At 44.7% G+C, this 20,231-nt stretch overlaps 1 protein-coding gene across 1 annotated transcript in view; it reads right to left on the minus strand.

The window, feature by feature from the left end:
• The window catches only part of LOC306924072 (NACHT, LRR and PYD domains-containing protein 3-like), a gene marked incomplete at its 5' end in the record, with an annotated part of 23,923 nt that extends 5,557 nt beyond the window's left edge, over positions 1-18,366 (minus strand). Inside the window, 6 exons of the mRNA XM_079502413.1 lie at positions 12,071-12,086; positions 12,667-12,837; positions 13,735-13,905; positions 14,811-14,981; positions 15,148-16,909; positions 18,099-18,366. Of these exons, the coding sequence (XP_079358539.1) occupies positions 12,071-12,086; positions 12,667-12,837; positions 13,735-13,905; positions 14,811-14,981; positions 15,148-16,909; positions 18,099-18,366 (2,559 nt within the window). The remainder of the gene's footprint in view (positions 1-12,070; positions 12,087-12,666; positions 12,838-13,734; positions 13,906-14,810; positions 14,982-15,147; positions 16,910-18,098) is intronic.
• Positions 18,367-20,231: the final 1,865 nt, after the last annotated feature.

Here is a 20,231-nt window from a genome sequence, read left to right on the forward strand (position 1 = left end):
CATGTGGTACGTGTCTTTACCACTCGGCTATCAGTGCCCCGACAGGAAGCTATTGATGGACATTGTCAAAATAAAAGCCTCAGATAGTCTGTGTTTTAACCCATTCAGGACGGGAACCCCTTTTGGTGTTTTATGCATTATGTTATACTTTTTGAAATTATATATCGTGAAAATGTGGTGCAAATCTTTGAATATATATTGCTCCATATATGAGGACGACGGCGATATCCAGCACTGACATCAGGCTAATGTAGAAACCTCATATATGGGTATACACGTTTGGCATCGTCATCATGACACGCACCCAGTAAGAACCTTAAGTACAATCCGAAAAGTTATTGCACAATCTATGTAAAGGTGTGTGAATGGGTGAATGTAATGCACAATCTATGTAAAGGTGTGTGAATGTCTGTGTGAATGGGTAAATGTAATGCACAATCTATGTAAAGGTATGTGAATGTGTGTGTGAATGGGTGAATGTAATGCACAATCTAACTATAAATGTGCCACGTCTTTGTCTGTCTGTCTGTGTGTGTGTGTGTGTGTGTGTGTGTGTGTGTGTGTGTGTGTGTGTGTGTGTGTGTGTGTGTGTGTGTGTGTGTGTGTGTGTGTGTGTGTGTGTGTGTGTGTGTGTGCTCTTGTAATGGACGTAACCCGAGAACCGTTTGACCCACCGACTTCAAATTCGAAACACGCATTACACACCCCCACAGGGAGTGCAGTGACCAGCCTTGAGTCTGTGGGACACACCGTTGTCCAGAAACACCACAAAAGGCTCTGGTCAGGCTCTCCCCTCACCTGTGCAATTTCCAGCCTCTGCCTCAACCAATTGATTGCCATGGCAACCCCACACCTGACAATTGATTACTTAACCAGTCCACTTTTCACAGTCAGTTTCCACTCTTCAGGCACTGGCAGACAGACAGAGGCAGACAGACAGATACAGAGATCTCCATATACAGTATGGGCACAAAAGGGACACAGACAGATAGTTAAAACGGGTGCTATGACAAGTTGACAGTGGGTATTATTAGTAGAGATGTCCCGATACTGTAAGTATCGGATCGGCCCTAATTTGGTCATATCGGGTCATATCGGTATCGGCAAATATGCTAGTGTCAACACAGATCCGACACAGGGGTAAGGGTTGACACTATGGCAGGTAAATAAAATGTTGGGGCAAGTGGAGTTAGCTTTGGAGTTGCCCAAACTGCAAGTGTTGCCCAAACTGCAAGTGTTGTGTTTATAGCAGACTCCTCAGTCTGCTATAAACAAACACGAGATACAATAGCTAGATAGCTATAAACACTCAGTTTAAACACTATTCCCAGACGGTGGACTTCAAAACTAAATATTTCAACAAACAGACACGCACTCACGCATGCACGCGCGCGCACATGCACACACCTATTAAATGTGTGACCTATAATAACATGAGGACGCACGCACGCACGCACGCACGCACGCACGCACGCACACACAGAGATACATCTATAAAAACATTTAATAATAGTGAATTTGTAATAGTTTGTCTCTATATTTCTGGGGACTTCTCTGCCTTTATTCGATAGTACAACTGACAGAGACAGGAAACAGGGGGTGAGTTGGGGAGTGACATGCAGTGAAGCCGTCACCAGGATTAGGAATTGAACCCCAGACCGGTCAGGAATCAGAGCCCATGTGGTACGTGTCTTTACCACTCGGCTATCAGTGCCCCGACAGGAAGCTATTGATGGACATTGTCAAAATAAAAGCCTCAGATAGTCTGTGTTTTAACCCATTCAGGACGGGAACCCCTTTTGGTGTTTTATGCATTATGTTATACTTTTTGAAATTATATATCGTGAAAATGTGGTGCAAATCTTTGAATATATATTGCTCCATATATGAGGACGACGGCGATATCCAGCACTGACATCAGGCTAATGTAGAAACCTCATATATGGGTATACACGTTTGGCATCATCATCATGACACGCACCCAGTAAGAACCTTAAGTACAATCCGAAAAGTTATTGCACAATCTATGTAAAGGTGTGTGAATGTCTGTGTGAATGGGTAAATGTAATGCACAATCTATGTAAAGGTATGTGAATGTGTGTGTGAATGGGTGAATGTAATGCACAATCTAACTATAAATGTGCCACGTCTTTGTCTGTCTGTCTGTCTGTGTGTGTGTGTGTGTGTGTGTGTGTGTGTGTGTGTGTGTGTGTGTGTGTGTGTGTGTGTGTGTGTGTGTGTGTGTGTGTGTGTGTGTGTGTGTGTGTGTGTGTGTGTGTGTGTGCTCTTGTAATGGACGTAACCCGAGAACCGTTTGACCCACCGACTTCAAATTCGAAACACGCATTACACACCCCCACAGGGAGTGCAGTGACCAGCCTTGAGTCTGTGGGACACACCGTTGTCCAGAAACACCACAAAAGGCTCTGGTCAGGCTCTCCCCTCACCTGTGCAATTTCCAGCCTCTGCCTCAACCAATTGATTGCCATGGCAACCCCACACCTGACAATTGATTACTTAACCAGTCCACTTTTCACAGTCAGTTTGCACTCTTCAGGCACAGGCAGACAGACAGAGGCAGACAGACAGATACAGAGATCTCCATATACAGTATGGGCACAAAAGGGACACAGACAGATAGTTAAAACGGGTGCTATGACAAGTTGACAGTGGGTATTATTAGTAGAGATGTCCCGATACTGTAAGTATCGGATCGGCCCTAATTTGGTCATATCGGGTCATATCGGTATCGGCAAATATGCTAGTGTCAACACAGATCCGACACAGGGGTAAGGGTTGACACTATGGCAGGTAAATAAAATGTTGGGGCAAGTGGAGTTAGCTTTGGAGTTGCCCAAACTGCAAGTGTTGCCCAAACTGCAAGTGTTGTGTTTATAGCAGACTCCTCAGTCTGCTATAAACAAACACGAGATACAATAGCTAAACACTATTCCCAGACGACTTCAAAACAAAATATTTCAACAAACACACACACACACGCACGCACGCATGCACGCGCGCGCACACGCACATGCACACACCTATTAAATGTGTGACCTATAACATGAGGACGCACGCACGCACACACGCACACACACACACAGAGATACGTCTATAAAAACATTTAATAATAGTGAATTTGTAATAGTTTGTCTCTATATTTCTGGGGACTTCTCTGCCTTTATTCGATAGTACAACTAACAGAGACAGGAAACAGGGGGTGAGTTGGGGAGTGACATGCAGTGAAGCCGTCACCAGGATTAGGAATTGAACCCCAGACCGGTCAGGAATCAGAGCCCATGTGGTACAGTACGTGTCTTTACCACTCGGCTATCAGTGCCCCGACAGGAAGCTATTGATGGACATTGTCAAAATAAAAGCCTCAGATAGTCTGTGTTTTAACCCATTCAGGACGGGAACCCCTTTTGGTGTTTTATGCATTATGTTATACTTTTTGAAATTATATATCGTGAAAATGTGGTGCAAATCTTTGAATATATATTCTTTCAGAACATTTTTAACTCATATCTTTGCTACTGGGGGATCCCTGGAACAACATATTTCCAGCTGGGGGTTGGGGGCCAAATACATATATTTCTGGGGGTCCTTGACATGAAGATGTTTGAGAACGACTGACAGAAACATGGGTTTTTCAGAAAACTGTCAGGATTTAGAAGACATTTGTAGAATCATCCTCAGGTCTAAACGGGTTCATGTGGAACTAAGAATGAGGCTGTTTGTTTTAAATCAATAGATGCATGTACCATAATTGAAATTAGTAATTCACTCAGTATTTGATTGCTTATATTATGTTTAGATCTCTTTAAGAGTATTGTACCTCCTAAGGTAAACAAACCAGTGGTTGTACTGATGAACTGTATTTAAAAAAGTCCAAAGACGGTGAAAGTAGCCGATATACAAGCTCTCAACGCGTCATGATGCAACACGTTGCGAGCTTGTAAATTGGCTTTGTGGCTATTTGTCGTAGGTCTTAGGGGTGGCTGTAGCGGAGGCTTTCACCTAGAGCTCCATATATGAGGACGACGGCGTCATCCAGCACTGACATCAGGCTAATGTAGAAACCATCATATATTGGGATACACGTTTGGCATCGTCATCATGACACGCACCCAGTAAGAACCTTATATAAGTAGAATCAGTATAAGTATACATAAGTTTAGGGGAAGTTTAGAAGTTTAGGGGAGCTAGCAGCATTTGCTACGAGAGACTCCGTCACCTTCCGTACGAGACAGGACATCTGGCCTTACATCCCAGATATCCTCAGCGATATCTGGCCTTACAACCCAGATATCCTCACTTATTTCTGGCCTTACAACCCAGATATCCTCAGCGATATCTGGCCTTACAACCCAGATATCCTCTGCGATATCTGGCCTTACAACCAAGATATCCTCACTGATATCTGGCCTTACATCCCAGATATCCTTAGCGATATCTGGCCTTACAACCCAGATATCCTCGGCGATATCTGGCCTTACAACCAAGATATCCTCAGCGATATCTGGCCTTACAACCAAGATATTCTCAGCGATATCTGGCCTTACAACCAAGATATTCTCAGCGATATCTGGCCTTACAACCAAGATATTGTTGTGTTAAAAGTTTCAGCAACCCCGATACGTTCTAATCGGACACCACTGCGGCAGGGCCTAGCCCAGACAACCAGCACTAGTTTGAGCTAATTTTATATGGTCCTCTTAAGTGGTTGAGACTCTTAAATAAATGTCTCACTAATAGTTAATGTTCCTTTAACTATTTAAGCCCACATCAACAGTTGTTTGATTAGAAAGAGGCTGTCTTTAACTAAATCACTTCTGTTTGGTGGGCTCTTACAGGCCAGGGAGTTTACATTCAGAGAGGAAGTGCTGAAAGCTTTGAGACGCACAGTAGGTACTTAGTGTATATTTCTAGAATCCTATATGTGGACACCATAGGTAGGCAGAGTTCACCCAAATCTACATTGTGTTTAGTAATAAACCCCAGGAAATATAATGCATGTTTTGGTTAATATAAACACATTACAGTTATGTTAAGTGAAAGTGACATGCTGTATATGAGCTGTTCATACATAGCAGGATGTTGTGCTTCTTTGATTTAATGAATAGAACAGAATAAACACTTACACTTCCTCACACCTGGTCTCAGCCTGCACTCTCCACTGTGGTCACTGTGGGTGAAGGAGAGACAAAGATAAGATAATAGAAACAATAATGATAGATAATTATGCATTTATTAAACATTAAATGCTACTATACAGCCCCCTTTTGGTGTTTTAAGCATTATGTTATACATTAGCTGTTGAAAAATAGCAGACAACGAGTGCCGCGCTACGAGCTTGTAGATCTGCTATTTTTGAAAATTGTGAAAATGTGGTGCAAATTTGGAATATATATTGTTTCAGAACGAAAGTTAAAATCTTTGCTTCTGGGGGGGTCCCCTGGAACAACATATTTTCAGATGGGGGTCGGCGGCCAAATACATAACATTTTTGGGGTCCTTGACATGAAATAGTTTGAGAACCACTGGCATAGAAACAGGGTTTTCTGAATACTATGAAAACTAGAATCTAGTGTCAGGTCTAAATGGGTTAAACAACAACTAGGCACATTTACACTGACTGGCATCAAGTCTGTCCATACCTGAGAGTCTGCAGTTGTCCAGCAGAGGGCAGCGTCTCTTGGTCTCCTGGGTGATTGTAGCTCAAGTCCAACACTTTTAGGTGGGAGTTGGATCTCAGAGCTGAGACCAGATAAGAACAACCTTCCTTTGAGACCATGCACGCACGCAACCTGCACGCACGCACACGCACACGCACACGCGCACGCGCACACGCACACGCACACGCACACGCACACGCACACGCACACGCACACGCACACACACACACGAATGGTTTGTAGATGAGACTGGATCATAAAGGCCAATTCTCAAGGATGAACTTCCCTCATCTCTCCTCAAGCTCAAATGTGAACGCTTCTGACGGAGGCTAAGTCATTGATTTTTTTTTTTTAATTTTCGTTTTTTCATGTCATATGAAAGCAGGGAATCATAGCTTCAAATTGACAGTTTGACCCACCATTTTGGGAGATATGGCTTAAGTAATGTCTTGCAGAAAACAGCGAAAACAGGCTTGAAAGGTTCACTTCTGTGGTCTCTAACATTACACCTAGCTACATGTTTAAGCATTTATTTCATTTTTACATGTCGATTTCAGCTCTGACATTTATTTGAGACATTCTCTAGTCTAGTATGTGAAGAGTTTGCCTGTGCTATTAACTCATTTTGGATACAAATAAAGAAATAAATAAATACATTTCTCATCTCCTAACCCTAACCCATTGACTGTCTCTGTATCAAAAATAGTCACACATAACCATTCAGGTACCCAGATTATGATTGTATACCTTAAAATTAGCAATGATTTGTGCTACAATATTACTAGTTTCATATTTATTATAGTAGGTTATTGGGCTCTGTTGGGCCCTCAGGTGACAGAGGGGTACAGTAACTGTTTTATAGTAGGTTATATTGGGCTCTGTTGGGCCCTCAGGTGACACAGGGGTACAGTAACTGTTCATATTTATTATAGTAGGTTATTGGGCTCTGTTGGGCCCTCAGGTGACAAAGGGGTACATTAACTGTTCACCATCACAGAGTCTGGGGTTTGAATCCATTGTGGTTCATACAGCACATTGTCACTGTGCTAGTCACTGGCAAGGTAAGGTGACAGCAGTCGTACAAATACAGAAATGTGTGTGGAGGATTAAGTAGCACGAATGCATGACATGTGAGGGGGAACGTACGCACGCAGGCACACATGCACACATGCACGCACGTATGTATGTATGTATGTATGTATGTATAAGCAAGTACCAGGCTCGGTTCTACTTGTTAATCGTTCTACTGCTAAGAAGTAATCATCTTCGCGAAGTATATATGTAATATCCTGGGGTTGGTTCCCTCCAGTCCGAAAGGGGGCATTCTATAATAACGAACTGACTGTGTTTAGCAACTGGGTAAAGTCATGCGCAGTAGAGTTACAACCAGAGTCAGAGTGTGGAAGCCTGATATACATGTTCTTATGTGATCCTTCTGAACTAATAAATCTACAGTGATCTGGAAAAGCAGGACTGTTTATTATATATATATCCACAGTGGAGATATCACATATTGGCGACGAGGATACTGGAGTGCCGGAAGAAGTCTCGGTTTAAGTCGGATGAGATTTTGAAAGCAGCGTGGAGAACACGCCGGCCGGCATATTGAAAAAAAAAAAAAAGGACAGAAAGATGAGTGCATTGATCGGGACCCTGGCCGCATTCGATGCTAATGAGCAAACATGGGAAGAGTATTGTGAGATTCTTGAACAGTTTTTCGAGGCAAATGACGTCAATGATGGAGGTAAACAGAGAGCTATCCTCATCAGTGTGGTGGGGCCAGGAACGTACAAGTTAATGAGGAATCTACTGAGCCCACAGAAGCCGAACTCGAAAACATATCAGGAGTTGGTGCGGTTGATGAAGGACCATTTCAGCCCAAGACCAAGTGAGATTGTACAGAGATTTAAGTTTAATATGCGCAACCGACAGCCAGGGGAGACTATCAGTGCTTATGTGGCGGAACTGCGGAGATTGGCACAGGATTGTAACTACGGAACGACACTCGAACAGATGCTACGAGACAGGCTGGTGTGCGGGATCAGTGACGACAGGATGCAGCGCCGTTTGCTGTCAGAGACTGATCTAACTTTTGAATCGGCGTACAAGATTGCGCTGGCGTCGGAGACAGCCAACAGGAACGCGCAGGATCTGCAAGGCAAGGCTGCCAGTGCCTGCCATCGTGTGGAAACGGAAGAAAAGACTGAGAGAAAGGAGGAGAGATATACCAAAAGTATGTACCAAAAACAGAGAGAATGTTACCGTTGTCTTGGGAAACACAGTGCAGCCGAGTGCAGGTTTAAAGACGTCACCTGTCACGGGTGTGGAAAGTTGGGACATGTCATTAAAGCATGCCGTAGTCGTCCACGAGAGGGCGCCACCAGGCCAGGGGGAAACAAACAAGAGGCGTCTAGAGAGAGGCCCAGAGGGGCGCGTGCACAACGATTACATAACGTGCAGGAGAGGGGACGTGGACGAGGAATCGGAGACAGAGGAGGTGTATGCGCTGTACTGCATGAAGACTACACAGGATGGAGATCCATACAAGGTGGATATGGAAGTGAATAAAAAGACTGTGACTTTTGAGATTGATACAGGCTGCAGAGTCAGTGTAATGAATGAGAAACAGTTTGAGGAGCTGTGGGAGGAGAACAAACGTCCCCAAATGAAGCCATCCACACTCAAGCTGAAGGGTTATAATGGAGAGCCCATCAAGGTAATTGGGGAGGCAGATGTCACTGTACATTATGCGGGACAGGTACAGACATTGTCACTGGTGGTAGTAAAAGGAACAGGGCCCACTTTTCTAGGAGGATGGCTGAACGTCCTGAAGTTAAAGTGGGATGTAATTAAATACATGAAGAATGAAAAACTGACACTACAAGGAGTGCTCAGTAAACATGAGGATGTTTTCAAAAGTGAACTAGGCCTGTTAAAAGGCATGAAAGCGACCATCCGGGTGTCTGCTGAGGCCCGCCCCAAATTCTATCGTCCCCGTTCCGTTCCCTATGCCATGAGGGATAAAGTGGAGAAGGAGCTAGACAGGCTGCTGAAGGAGGGCATAATATCACCTGTCAAGTACGCGGAATGGGCAGCTCCCATAGTCCCTGTTTTAAAGCCGGATGGTGCAGTCAGATTATGTGGGGATTACAAACTAACAGTAAATGGTGCCTCTACACTGGAACAGTACCCAATTCCCAGGCTTGATGACCTTTTCTATTCACTTGAAGGGGGAAAACAGTTCTCAAAACTTGATTTAAGCCATGCCTACCAGCAGATCGTGATGGATGAGGAATCCAAGAAGTACCTCACTGTGAACACACACAGGGGCTTATTCACCTATAATAGGCTACCATTTGGAGTGTCATCTGCGCCTGCAATATTCCAGAGAACTATGGAGAGCCTGTTGCAGGGCCTGCCTAATGTGGCTGTGTATCTAGATGACATTTTGTTAACTGGGAAAAACCAGTTAGAGCACCTGAAAACATTGGATGAAGTGACTGGAGGAGGCCGGAAGCGACTGGAGGAGGCCGGCCTGCGGCTTCATAGGAAGAAATGTGCCTTCCTGAGAGATGAAGTGGAGTACTTGGGTCACAAGGTGGATGCGGAGGGCTTGCATCCCGTAGCAAGCAAGGTGGCAGCCATTGAAGAGGCCCCAGCTCCGACGACAGTGACTGAGTTGAAAGCCTATTTAGGCTTGTTGAATTATTACAACAAATTCTTGCCTAATCTGGCCACGCGACTGGCCCCTTTGCACTGTCTGTTGAGGAAGGATGTGCCATGGGCCTGGGGCAGGGAACAGGAGGACGCTTTTCAGAAGTCCAAACAGTTGTTGAAATCAGCCAACGTTCTGGGTCACTACACGGCGGAGTCGGATTTTGTGTTGTCATGTGATGCCTCCCCGTACGGAGTGGGGGCAGTGCTATCGCAGCGGACAAGAGACGGCTGTGAGAAGCCGCTGGGTTTCATGTCACGCACACTGACACCTGCAGAGAAGGGGTATTCACAGCTCGACAAAGAGGGCTTGTCCATAATGTTTGGGATAAAACGGTTCCACAAGTAAGTCTACGGTCGGTCGTTCACTATCTGCACTGACCACAAGCCGTTAATCTCACTGTTCCATGAGAAGAAACCAGTGCCGCAGATGGGGTCGCCTAGGGTGCAGAGGTGGGCTGTTCTCTTGAGGGCATATGAATACAGGATTGTCTATAAGCCGGGCAGGGAGCATGCTAACGCGGATGCGCTGAGTAGGCTGCCACTGCCCCATGTTGAAGAGGAGGAGGACGCAGACCAGGTGCTCATGATAGAAATGATGGATGACCCACCGATCTCAACAACACTAGTGAAGCAATGGACTGCGAAGGATGTTGTACTCTCCCAAGTACATCAGTGGTGCCTGACAGGGTGGCCACGGGAGGTGGAGCCGTCGTTCCACCCTTACAGCCAGAGGAGGCTGGAGTTGAGCGTAAAGGATGGGTGTGTGACATGGGGGGCCAGGGTGGTCATCCCAGAAAGAGGAAGGAAGGCTATACTACAACAGCTGCACCAGGCGCACCCTGGCATGTCACGGATGAAGGGCCTGGCACGCTCTTATGTATGGTGGCCAGGAATGGACAAGGACATTAAACAGGTGGTGCAGACCTGCCAGCCATGCCAGGAAAGCAGAAAAACGCCGGCCCGTGCTCCACTACACCCGTGGGAGTGGCCTGAAACCCCTTGGAGCAGAATTCATATTGATTATGCAGGCCCCTTCCTGGGGAAAATGTTCCTAATCATAGTGGACGCACATTCTAAATGGATCGACGTCTATCCGACCCGTACAGCGACAAGTGAAGCGACCATTGATTGAGAAACTTAGACAGTGCTTCAGCATTTGTGGCCTGCCCCAGATGTTGGTGTCAGATAATGCAGCATGCTTCACCAGTGCAGAGTTCAAGGCCTTCATGAAGCAAAATGGCATACAGCATGTTACCTCTGCACCATTTCATCCTGCCTCGAATGGCCTGGCCGAAAGAGCAGTACAAACGTTCAAAGAGGGCATGAAGAAGGTGAAGGGGGACACCCTGGAGACTAAAGTAGCCCGATTCCTGTTTAACTACAGGATTACACCCCAGACAACAATTGGATTGTCGCCTGCTGAGTTGCTCATGTCTCGGAGATTACGCTCCGCAATGGATCTCCTGCTGCCGGACGTGAAGAACAGGGTCCGCCAGAGTCAACTCAACCAGAAATTAAGGCATGATGTACACAGCAAGCTGAGGAGTTTTGCACCGGGGGATGATGTGTTTGTCCGGAACTACAGCTACGGCCCGAAGTGGATTCCAGCAGTCATCGAGGAGAGTACCGGGCCTGTGTCGTATACGGCACAGATAGGAGGGGGGCGTTCTGTCAGACGCCACGTCGATCAGGTCAGACAGCGCTATGCAGCGGAGCCCAGCAGTACGACAGCTACAGAGGAGACCTTGGAGACTGGAGGTCTGCAGTTGCCGGACCAGTCCATGGAGCCCTCGGCTGAGGACTCTATCATCACACATCCCGTCGGTGAGGGGACAGCCGTTCCTGGGGTGGTTCCAGTTCAACCTCCTGCTGTGGGACCGCCGTCTGGGGGAGCCGGGTCACCGCCGACACTGCGCCATTCCGCGAGGGTGAGACGAGCTCCTGCTCGCTTGAATGACTTTGTGCGTGAATAGTGAGTCCTCTCAACCACGAGCAAGAATGCGCTCTGAGGCTCATGGGAAGTGTGGTGGTCCACCCACCTTCCCTGTGTTAATTGAAGTTATGTGTAAAAAAAAAAAAAAAAGAAAAGAGATATGAAAAAGGTTGTTATATTTGAGGATGTTTTAAGTGCTTTCATTTGTGTACAGATGAGTAATTGCAGAAGGGCTATTGTGGATTTTGGGTGAGGTCTACTTGTATTGGTGTTCAGCTTAAGGGGAAAGGAATGTAATATCCTGGGGTTGGTTCCCTCCAGTCCGAAAGGGGGCATTCTATAATAACGAACTGACTGTGTTTAGCAACTGGGTAAAGTCATGCGCAGTAGAGTTACAACCAGAGTCAGAGTGTGGAAGCCTGATATACATGTTCTTATGTGATCCTTCTGAACTAATAAATCTACAGTGATCTGGAAAAGCAGGACTGTTTATTATATATATATCCACAGTGGAGATATCACAATATAAATGAATCAGGGCAAACTCCATGTGTGGTTACACCAGGATAATTGTCAGGCATACAAACCTGAGGGTCTCCAGTTTACAGTGTGGACTCCTCAGTCCAAGACACAGATTTTGTATGCCCAAATCCTGCAGATCGTTGTTGCTCATGTCCAATTCTATTAGACTGCAGTTGGAGCTGAGAATTGATGCCAACTCCACACAGCATCGCTCTGAGAGGTTACAGCCACTCAGCCTGAAGAAAGAGAAGTGATAAAAATCAATGAGACCAGATAAGAACAACCTTCCTTTGAGAGCATGCAGCCTGACAACCTGCACGCACGTGCACGCACACACACGCACGCCACCGAGTGGCGCGCTACAAGCTTGTAGGTCTGCTATTTTGAAAAATCAAAGAACGACTGACATAGAAACAGCTTTTTCAGAAAACTGTCAGGATGTAGAAGACATTTTTAGAATCTGATCTCATGTCAAAATGGGTTAAGTAATGTCTTGCAGAAAACAGCGAAAACAGGCTTGAAAGTAACTGTTCATATTTATTATAGTAGGTTATTGGGCTCTGTTGGGCCCTCAGGTGACAGAGGGGTACAGTAACTGTTCATATTTATTATAGTAGGTTATTGGGCTCTGTTGGGCCCTCAGGCACGCACGCACGCACGCACGCACGCACGCACGTATCTACAAGCAAGTACCAGGCTCGGTTCTACTTGTTAATCGTTCTACTGCTAAGAAGTAATCATCTTCGCGAAGTATATAAATGAATCAGGGCAAACTCCATGTGTGGTTACACCAGGATAATTGTCAGGCATACAAACCTGAGGGTCTCCAGTTTACAGTGTGGACTCCTCAGTCCAAGACACAGATTTTGTATGCCCAAATCCTGCAGATCGTTGTTGCTCATGTCCAATTCTATTAGACTGCAGTTGGAGCTGAGAATTGATGCCAACTCCACACAGCATCGCTCTGAGAGGTTACAGCCACTCAGCCTGAAGAAAGAGAAGTGATAAAAATCAATGAGACCAGATAAGAACAACCTTCCTTTGAGAGCATGCAGCCTGACAACCTGCACGCACGTGCACGCACACACACGCACGCACGCCACAAGTGGCGCGCTACAAGCTTGTAGGTCTGCTATTTTGAAAAATCGAAGAACGACTGACATAGAAACAGCTTTTTCAGAAAACTGTCAGGATGTAGAAGACATTTTTAGAATCTGATATCAGGTCAAAATGGGTTAAGTAATGTCTTGCAGAAAACAGCGAAAACAGGCTTGAAAGTAACTGTTCATATTTATTATAGTAGGTTATTGGGCTCAGTTGGGCCCTCAGGTGACAGAGGGGTACAGTAACTGTTTTATAGTAGGTTATATTGGGCTCTGTTGGGCCCTCAGGTGACAGAGGGGTACAGTAACTGTTCATATTTATTATAGTAGGTTATTGGGCTCTGTTGGGCCCTCAGGTGACAGAGGGGTACAGTAACTATTCACCATCACAGAGTCTGGGGTTTGAATCCATTGTGGTTCATACAGCTTACTCAGCATCTACACAAACACAGCTGTGCATGCTTGGGGGAGGGAAGCGGACATTGTCACTGTGCTAGTCACTGGCAGGTAAGGTGACAGCAGTCGTACAAATACAGAAATGTCTGTGGAGGATTAAGTAGCACGAATGCATGACTTGTGAGGGGGCACGCAGGCACGCATGCACGCATGCACGCACGTATGTATGTATGTATGTATGTATGTATGTATAAGCAAGTACCAGGCTCGGTTCTACTTGTTAATCGTTCTACTGCTAAGAAGTAATCATCTTCGCGAAGTATATAAATGAATCAGGGCAAACTCCATGTGTGGTTACACCAGGATAATTGTCAGGCATACAAACCTGAGGGTCTCCAGTTTACAGTGTGGAAACCTCAGTCCAAGAAACAGATTTTGTATGCCCAAATCCTGCAGATCGTTGTTGCTCATGTCCAATTCTATTAGACTGCAGTTGGAGCTGAGAATTGATGCCAACTCCACACAGCATCGCTCTGAGAGGTTACAGCCACTCAGCCTGAAGAAAGAGAAGTGATAAAAATCAATGAGACCAGATAAGAACAACCTTCCTTTGAGAGCATGCAGCCTGACAACCTGCACGCACGTGCACGCACACACACGCACGCACGCCACAAGTGGCGTGCTACAAGCTTGTAGGTCTGCTATTTTGAAAAATTGAAGAACGACTGACATAGAAACAGCTTTTTCAGAAAACTGTCAGGATGTAGAAGACATTTTTAGAATCTGATCTCAGGTCAAAATGGGTTAAGTAATGTCTTGCAGAAAACAGCGAAAACAGGCTTGAAAGTAACTGTTCATATTTATTATAGTAGGTTATTGGGCTCTGTTGGGCCCTCAGGTGACAGAGGGGTACAGTAACTGTTCATATTTATTATAGTAGGTTATTGGGCTCTGTTGGGCCCTCAGGTGACAGAGGGGTACAGTAACTGTTCATATTTATTATAGTAGGTTATTGGGCTCTGTTGGGCCCTCAGGTGACAGAGGGGTACAGTAACTGTTCATATTTATTATAGTAGTTTATTGGGCTCTTTTGGGCCCTCGGGTGACAGAGGGGTACAGTAACTGTTCATATTTATTATAGTAGGTTATTGGGCTCTGTTGGGCCCTCAGGTGACAGAGGGGTACATTAACTGTTCACCATCACAGAGTCTGGGGTTTGAATCCATTGTGGTTCATCCAGCTTACTCAGCATCTACACAAACGCATGCATGACTTGCCAGGGGGAACACACGCACGCACGCACGCACGCACGCACGCACGCACGCTGTATGTATGTATAAGCAAGTACCAGGCTCGGTTCTACTTGTTAATCGTTCTACTGCAGTAATCATATTCGTATATAAATGAATCAGGGCAAACTCCATGTGTGGTTACGCCAGGATAATTGTCAGGCATACAAACCTGAGGGTCTCCAGTTTACAGTGTGGACTCCTCAGTCCAAAACATAGATGTTTTATGTCCAAAACCTGCAGATCGTTGTTGCTCATGTCCAATTCTATTAGACTGCAGTTGGAGCTGAGCATTGATGCTAACTCCACACAGCATCGCTCTGAGAGGTTACAGCCACTCAGCCTGAAGAAAGAGCAGTGGTAAAAATCTGTTTGTATTCTCTTTTTTCTTTTACTGTAAAATCAATATCACATAATATATTAAGGAAGTATAAACAGCATTGAAATGGTGGTTATTTCCTATAGAACTGTGACATATTTTAAGTGTATTCAGTCTTCAGTTAACCTACAGAGCTCTGTTGGAGGCTTTGACCACTGGCAGCAGCCTCAGAAGAGCCTCTTCTGAGGAACCGTATTTCTTCAGGTCAAACACATCCAGCTCCTTTCCTGATGACAGCAACATGAAGGCCAGAGCTGACCACTGAGCAGGAGAGACAGTGGACAGACTCCCTGAGGTCAGGTACTGTTGGATCTCCTCCTCTAGAGAATGATCACCCAACTCATTCAGACAGTGGAACAGATTGATTGTTCTCTCTGGAGAGAGATTCTCCCTGATTTTCTTCTTGATGTACTGGACAGTTTTCTGATTGGCCTGTGACCTATTTCCTGTATGTTCCAGCAGTCTTTGTAAGAGAGTCTGATTGGTCTCCGACGAGAGGCCCAGCAGGAAACGGAGGAACAAGTCCAGGTGTCCATTTGGACTCTTTAAGGCCTTGTCTACAGCACTCTGGTAGAGGTCATTTAACTGTGGTCTAAACAGCTTTGACCACTTGGAGGTTGACAGTACATTGACGCCAGTGTTGGTGAATGTGTGAAAGACGTAAAGAGCAGCCAGAAACTCCTGGACGCTCAGATGGACAAAGCTGAACACCTTGTCCTTGTGCAACCCACCACGCACCTCTTTAAACGTCTGTGTGAACATGCCTGAGCACACTGCTGCATCATTGATATCAATGCCACACTCTTTCAGGTCTGCTTCATTGAAGATCAGGTTGCTTTTCTCCAGATGTTTATAAGCCAGTTTTCCCATTGACAGAATGGCGTGCGTGTTCTTAGCTGGACTCCAGTCATACTTGGTCTCTTTCTGTTTGGACTGAACCAGCATGAAGTGGATGTACATCTCGGGCAGGGTCTTTGGCAGCATTCCTGTCCCTTTTATTAAAATGTCCTTCAGAACTCCAGCAATGATCCAACAGAAGATTGGGATGTGACACATGATGTGGAGGATTCGTGATGTCTTGATGTGTGAGATGATTTTATTTGCCATGTTCTCATCACCGATTCTCTTCTTGAAGTACTCCTCCTTCTGGTCGTCAGTGAACCCTCTCAACTCTGTCACCCTGTCAACATACTTAGCAGGGATCTGATCGGCGGCTGCAGGTCGTGTGGTTATCCAGATGCGAGCTTTGGGAAGCAGGTTTCCCTTGATGAGATTTGTCAGCAGCATGTCCACTGACATTTTCTTTTCTACGTCAGTGCAGATCTCCCTTTTCTCGAATAGATGGCGTAGAGGAGTACAAAACTCATCCAGCCCATCGAGGATGAACATAACGTTAGACCCTTTTCCGCTGCAAATATCTGCCTTGTTGATTTCACCAAAAAAATCACGAAGAAGTTCCATCAAGCTGTATTTCATCTCCTTCTGCTTGACATTCAGCTCTCGGAAAGTGAATGGGAACAGGAAGAGGATATCCTGGTTGGCTATGTCATCTGCCCAGTCCTGAGCATACTTCTGAGTTAAGGCTGTTTTACCAGAGCCAGCCACTCCCTTCATCAGCACTGTTTTGATTTCAGCTTCCCCAGGTAAAGGTTTAGTGATGTCTAGAGACTTGATTGGTGTTTCTGGTCTGGATGTTTTTCTGGACACAGTTTCAATCTGGCTGACCTCATGTTCCTTGTTGACCTCTCCACTAGCTACCACTGTGACATTGACCTCTGTGAAGTCCTGGTTCAGAGGTGTTTCTTCTGGGTTTTCCTCAGGTCGTTTCCACTCAATCAGATACTGTCCCTCCTTCTTCAGAAAAGACTTGAGTAGTTGGGGAGTAAGGATTTCTAAATAACCAAAGAACAGAGGACACCAGTAAGTGCATGCTATGATAAATGTGGTCCTCAAATGAGTGGACTTGGTAATTATATTCATGGCTCTGCTGCTGTAGATGCTGAATTATTAGTGTGGTTGCCCTAAAGGGCAACCAGACTATTGTAATTGGAACACTTTATTCACCTGGAGTAACCTTTATTTTGAAATGCTACTCCTCCCACAGTTTTGACTGTACGCACTTGACCCATATGTCAAATTGACCGGCTTCATCGGGAAGGATGTGCTTGTATTTTTTAAAGAGAAATGTTGTATAGTTTAATTGATATGAATTTATTAGTGAATAGAATTTCCCCATTGACATGAATGGGAAAATGCGATTTTTCGCATTTTGTCACATTCAAGTATTTTTTCCTCAGAGACTGTAAGCACTATAGTTACAAAACTTGGAGGGTAGGTTCATAATAATTACTAAAATTAATCAACTTATAATGTTATCGGTGGGCCTCATGGTGGCGCTATAACAGCCCACTTTACATTTTGGCTTATAACTCTTGAACCGTAGGTTGTAAAATCCAAATTATTTTTTCCCTGATTTCCTTGAGTCATGACGCATCTCCTCATATAGGCCACGCCCATTTGCGTCATGATAGATTTTCCGCCATTTTGAATTTTCTCCAAAACACACTTTTTGCTCCTCCTCCTACAGATTTTGTCCAAATCTCACAAAAATTGGTACACATGATCTCTGGACCCATCCGATTAAAACACCAACTAGCAGAATTTTGGTAGTGCATATCGTTCGGCCGTAATCGTCGTCCGAAGTTAGTAGGAGGGGCCTATATCACAAAAAATGCCATAAATCACGAACGAAATGTCCAATCCATCCCAAATTTGAATCACATGTCGCGGGTGGTTCAATCAACCAAGTACCAAAAGCAATTCTATTTTCATCCATAGGGGGCGCCGCAAATGCGAGAAATGTAACCGTTTGTCGCAAAAACATGATTTTTGGGGGGATAAATCCCCTCCGAATTACTTACGCATGATCGCAGGGGTGACGCGACATTGCAATTGGCTGGCAATATCAGTGGGAGGGGCATATGTAAGCCACTGCGGCAACCACACTTTGCAATTTTTTTAAATTGCGACCTTTCTAGTATTAATTTATAAACTTAAAATCTCTATCCTCTCTTCACCTACCTGTTGGTGTGGTTTTAAACCCCTCCACTAGATCAATCCTGTGTATCTTTGTCAGAACATTCAGCATGATCTGAGTTTCTCTACCAGGGTAGCTCTGCACGATCAGGTCCACTGTGTCTGTCCTCTTGGCGTTCTCCAGAACACTCTTTGTGAGCGGCTTGAGACCTTCAACATTTTCAGGCTCTTGTAGATGCCACTTGAACCTGTCAAACTCATCGTGAAGCAGATGATCCAGAGTATCCAACATGCGCTGCTTAAGTGTCCCCATGGTGGATTCTGTTACAAACACACAATGTTAACATGTCAGCTTCATTAGTGTGGTTGCCCAAAGGGCAACCAGACTATTGTAATTGTAACACTTTATTATTATTAGTGTGGTTGCCCTAAAAGGGCAAAAAGGGCAAAGGCCCTAAAAGGGCAACCAGACTCATGTAATTGGAACACTTTATTCCACTGGAGTAACCTTTTGTTTGACGCACTACTCCTCCCACAGTTTTGACTGTACGCACTTGAGCCATATCTCAAATTTACCGGCTTCATCGGGAAGGATGTGCTTGTATTTTTTTAAGAGAAATGTTGTATAGTTTAATTGATATTAATTTATTAGTGAATACAATTTCCCCATTGACATGAATGGGAAAATGCGATTTTTCGCATTCTCACATTCAAGTATTTTTTCCTCAGAGACTGTAAGCACTATAGTTACAAAACTTGGAGGGTAGGTTCATAATAATTACTAAAATTAATCAACTTATAATGTTATCGGTCGGCCTCATGGTGGCGCTATAACAGCCCACTTTACGTTTTGGCTTATAACTCTTGAACCGTAGGTCGTAAAATCAAAATATTATTTTCCCTGACTTCCTTGGGCCATGACGCATCTCCCCATATAGGCCCCGCCCATTTGCGTCATGATAGATTTTCCGCCATTTTGAATTTTCTCCAAAACACACTTTTGGCTCCTCCTCCTACAGATTTTGTCCAAATCTCACAAAAATCGGCACACATGCTCTCCGGACCCATCCGATTAAAACACCAACTGCAGTATTTTGGTAGTGCGTATCGTTCGGCCGTAATCGTCGTCCAAAGTTAGTAGGAGAGGCCTATATCACAAAAAATGCCATAAATCACGAACGGAATGTCCAATCCATCCCAAATTTGAATCACATGTCTGGGGTGGTTTAATCAACCAAATGCCAAAAGCAATTCCATTTTCATCTATTTTCTCGCAAAAACATGATTTTTTGGGGATAAATACCCTCCGAATTACTTGCCCATGATCGCAGGGGTGAAGCGACATTGTAATTGGCTGGCAATATCAGTAGGAGGGGCATATGTAAGCCACTGCGGCAACCACACTTTGCAATTTTTTTAAATTGCGACCTTTCTAGTGAATATTGCTGCTGAATCTTCCATGTGACGTCTTATTAATTATTATTTAAACTAGGCATAGAGCTGTCAATGTTTCTTGTAGAATTGATAAAAACAAAATGAGATGGAATTGTATTTCTGTTCTGACACTTTGTTTATTATAGGGGCATAAAACCCTATAGCCTATGTTAGTTTTCCACACCAGGTTAAGAACTACAGGGTAAAAACATGGCAGGCTACAGAAGTATACAGTGATGTAAGCAACACAGCTGCAGCTAATTAAATAAATAGTGCGTGTGTGTTAGATTTTAATTTGTGTGCCAATAATATCTATTGAAATTGCACATTGGCATGCCCTTGGCTATGGACACGCCTATCAAAATCTAAGGAAGTATGTGATGTCTTTCTTGCCTATCATTCTGTTACAGGATGTGATACAACTGACTTCAGTTGGAATTGTGCCAGTCTTTTTGCAACAGCTTGAGAACATTATCCTCTTCATGCAGAGAGTCATGTAACCCAGGAAAAGTGGGGAAGACGTGCATGTGGAAACGTGAATAAGAATGTATGAGCAACAGATGGTACATACATCTGGAGAGAATGTCTTCAGCAAGATATTGATTACTCAATGGCTGACAGACCATGGTCTTGTCATAGTTTGCTTCTCCTGTTCACATTTTCCAACAAGCCTGGGCAGAAAAGCTCCCATAGGAAGTCAAAGTGTGGAGAGGAAGCTAATGATGAGAGCTCGGAAAGTCAAGA

This window comes from Electrona antarctica (genome assembly GCF_951216825.1).
Source record: "Electrona antarctica genome assembly, chromosome: 5".
In the NCBI taxonomy this organism is placed as follows: Eukaryota; Metazoa; Chordata; class Actinopteri; order Myctophiformes; family Myctophidae; genus Electrona; species Electrona antarctica.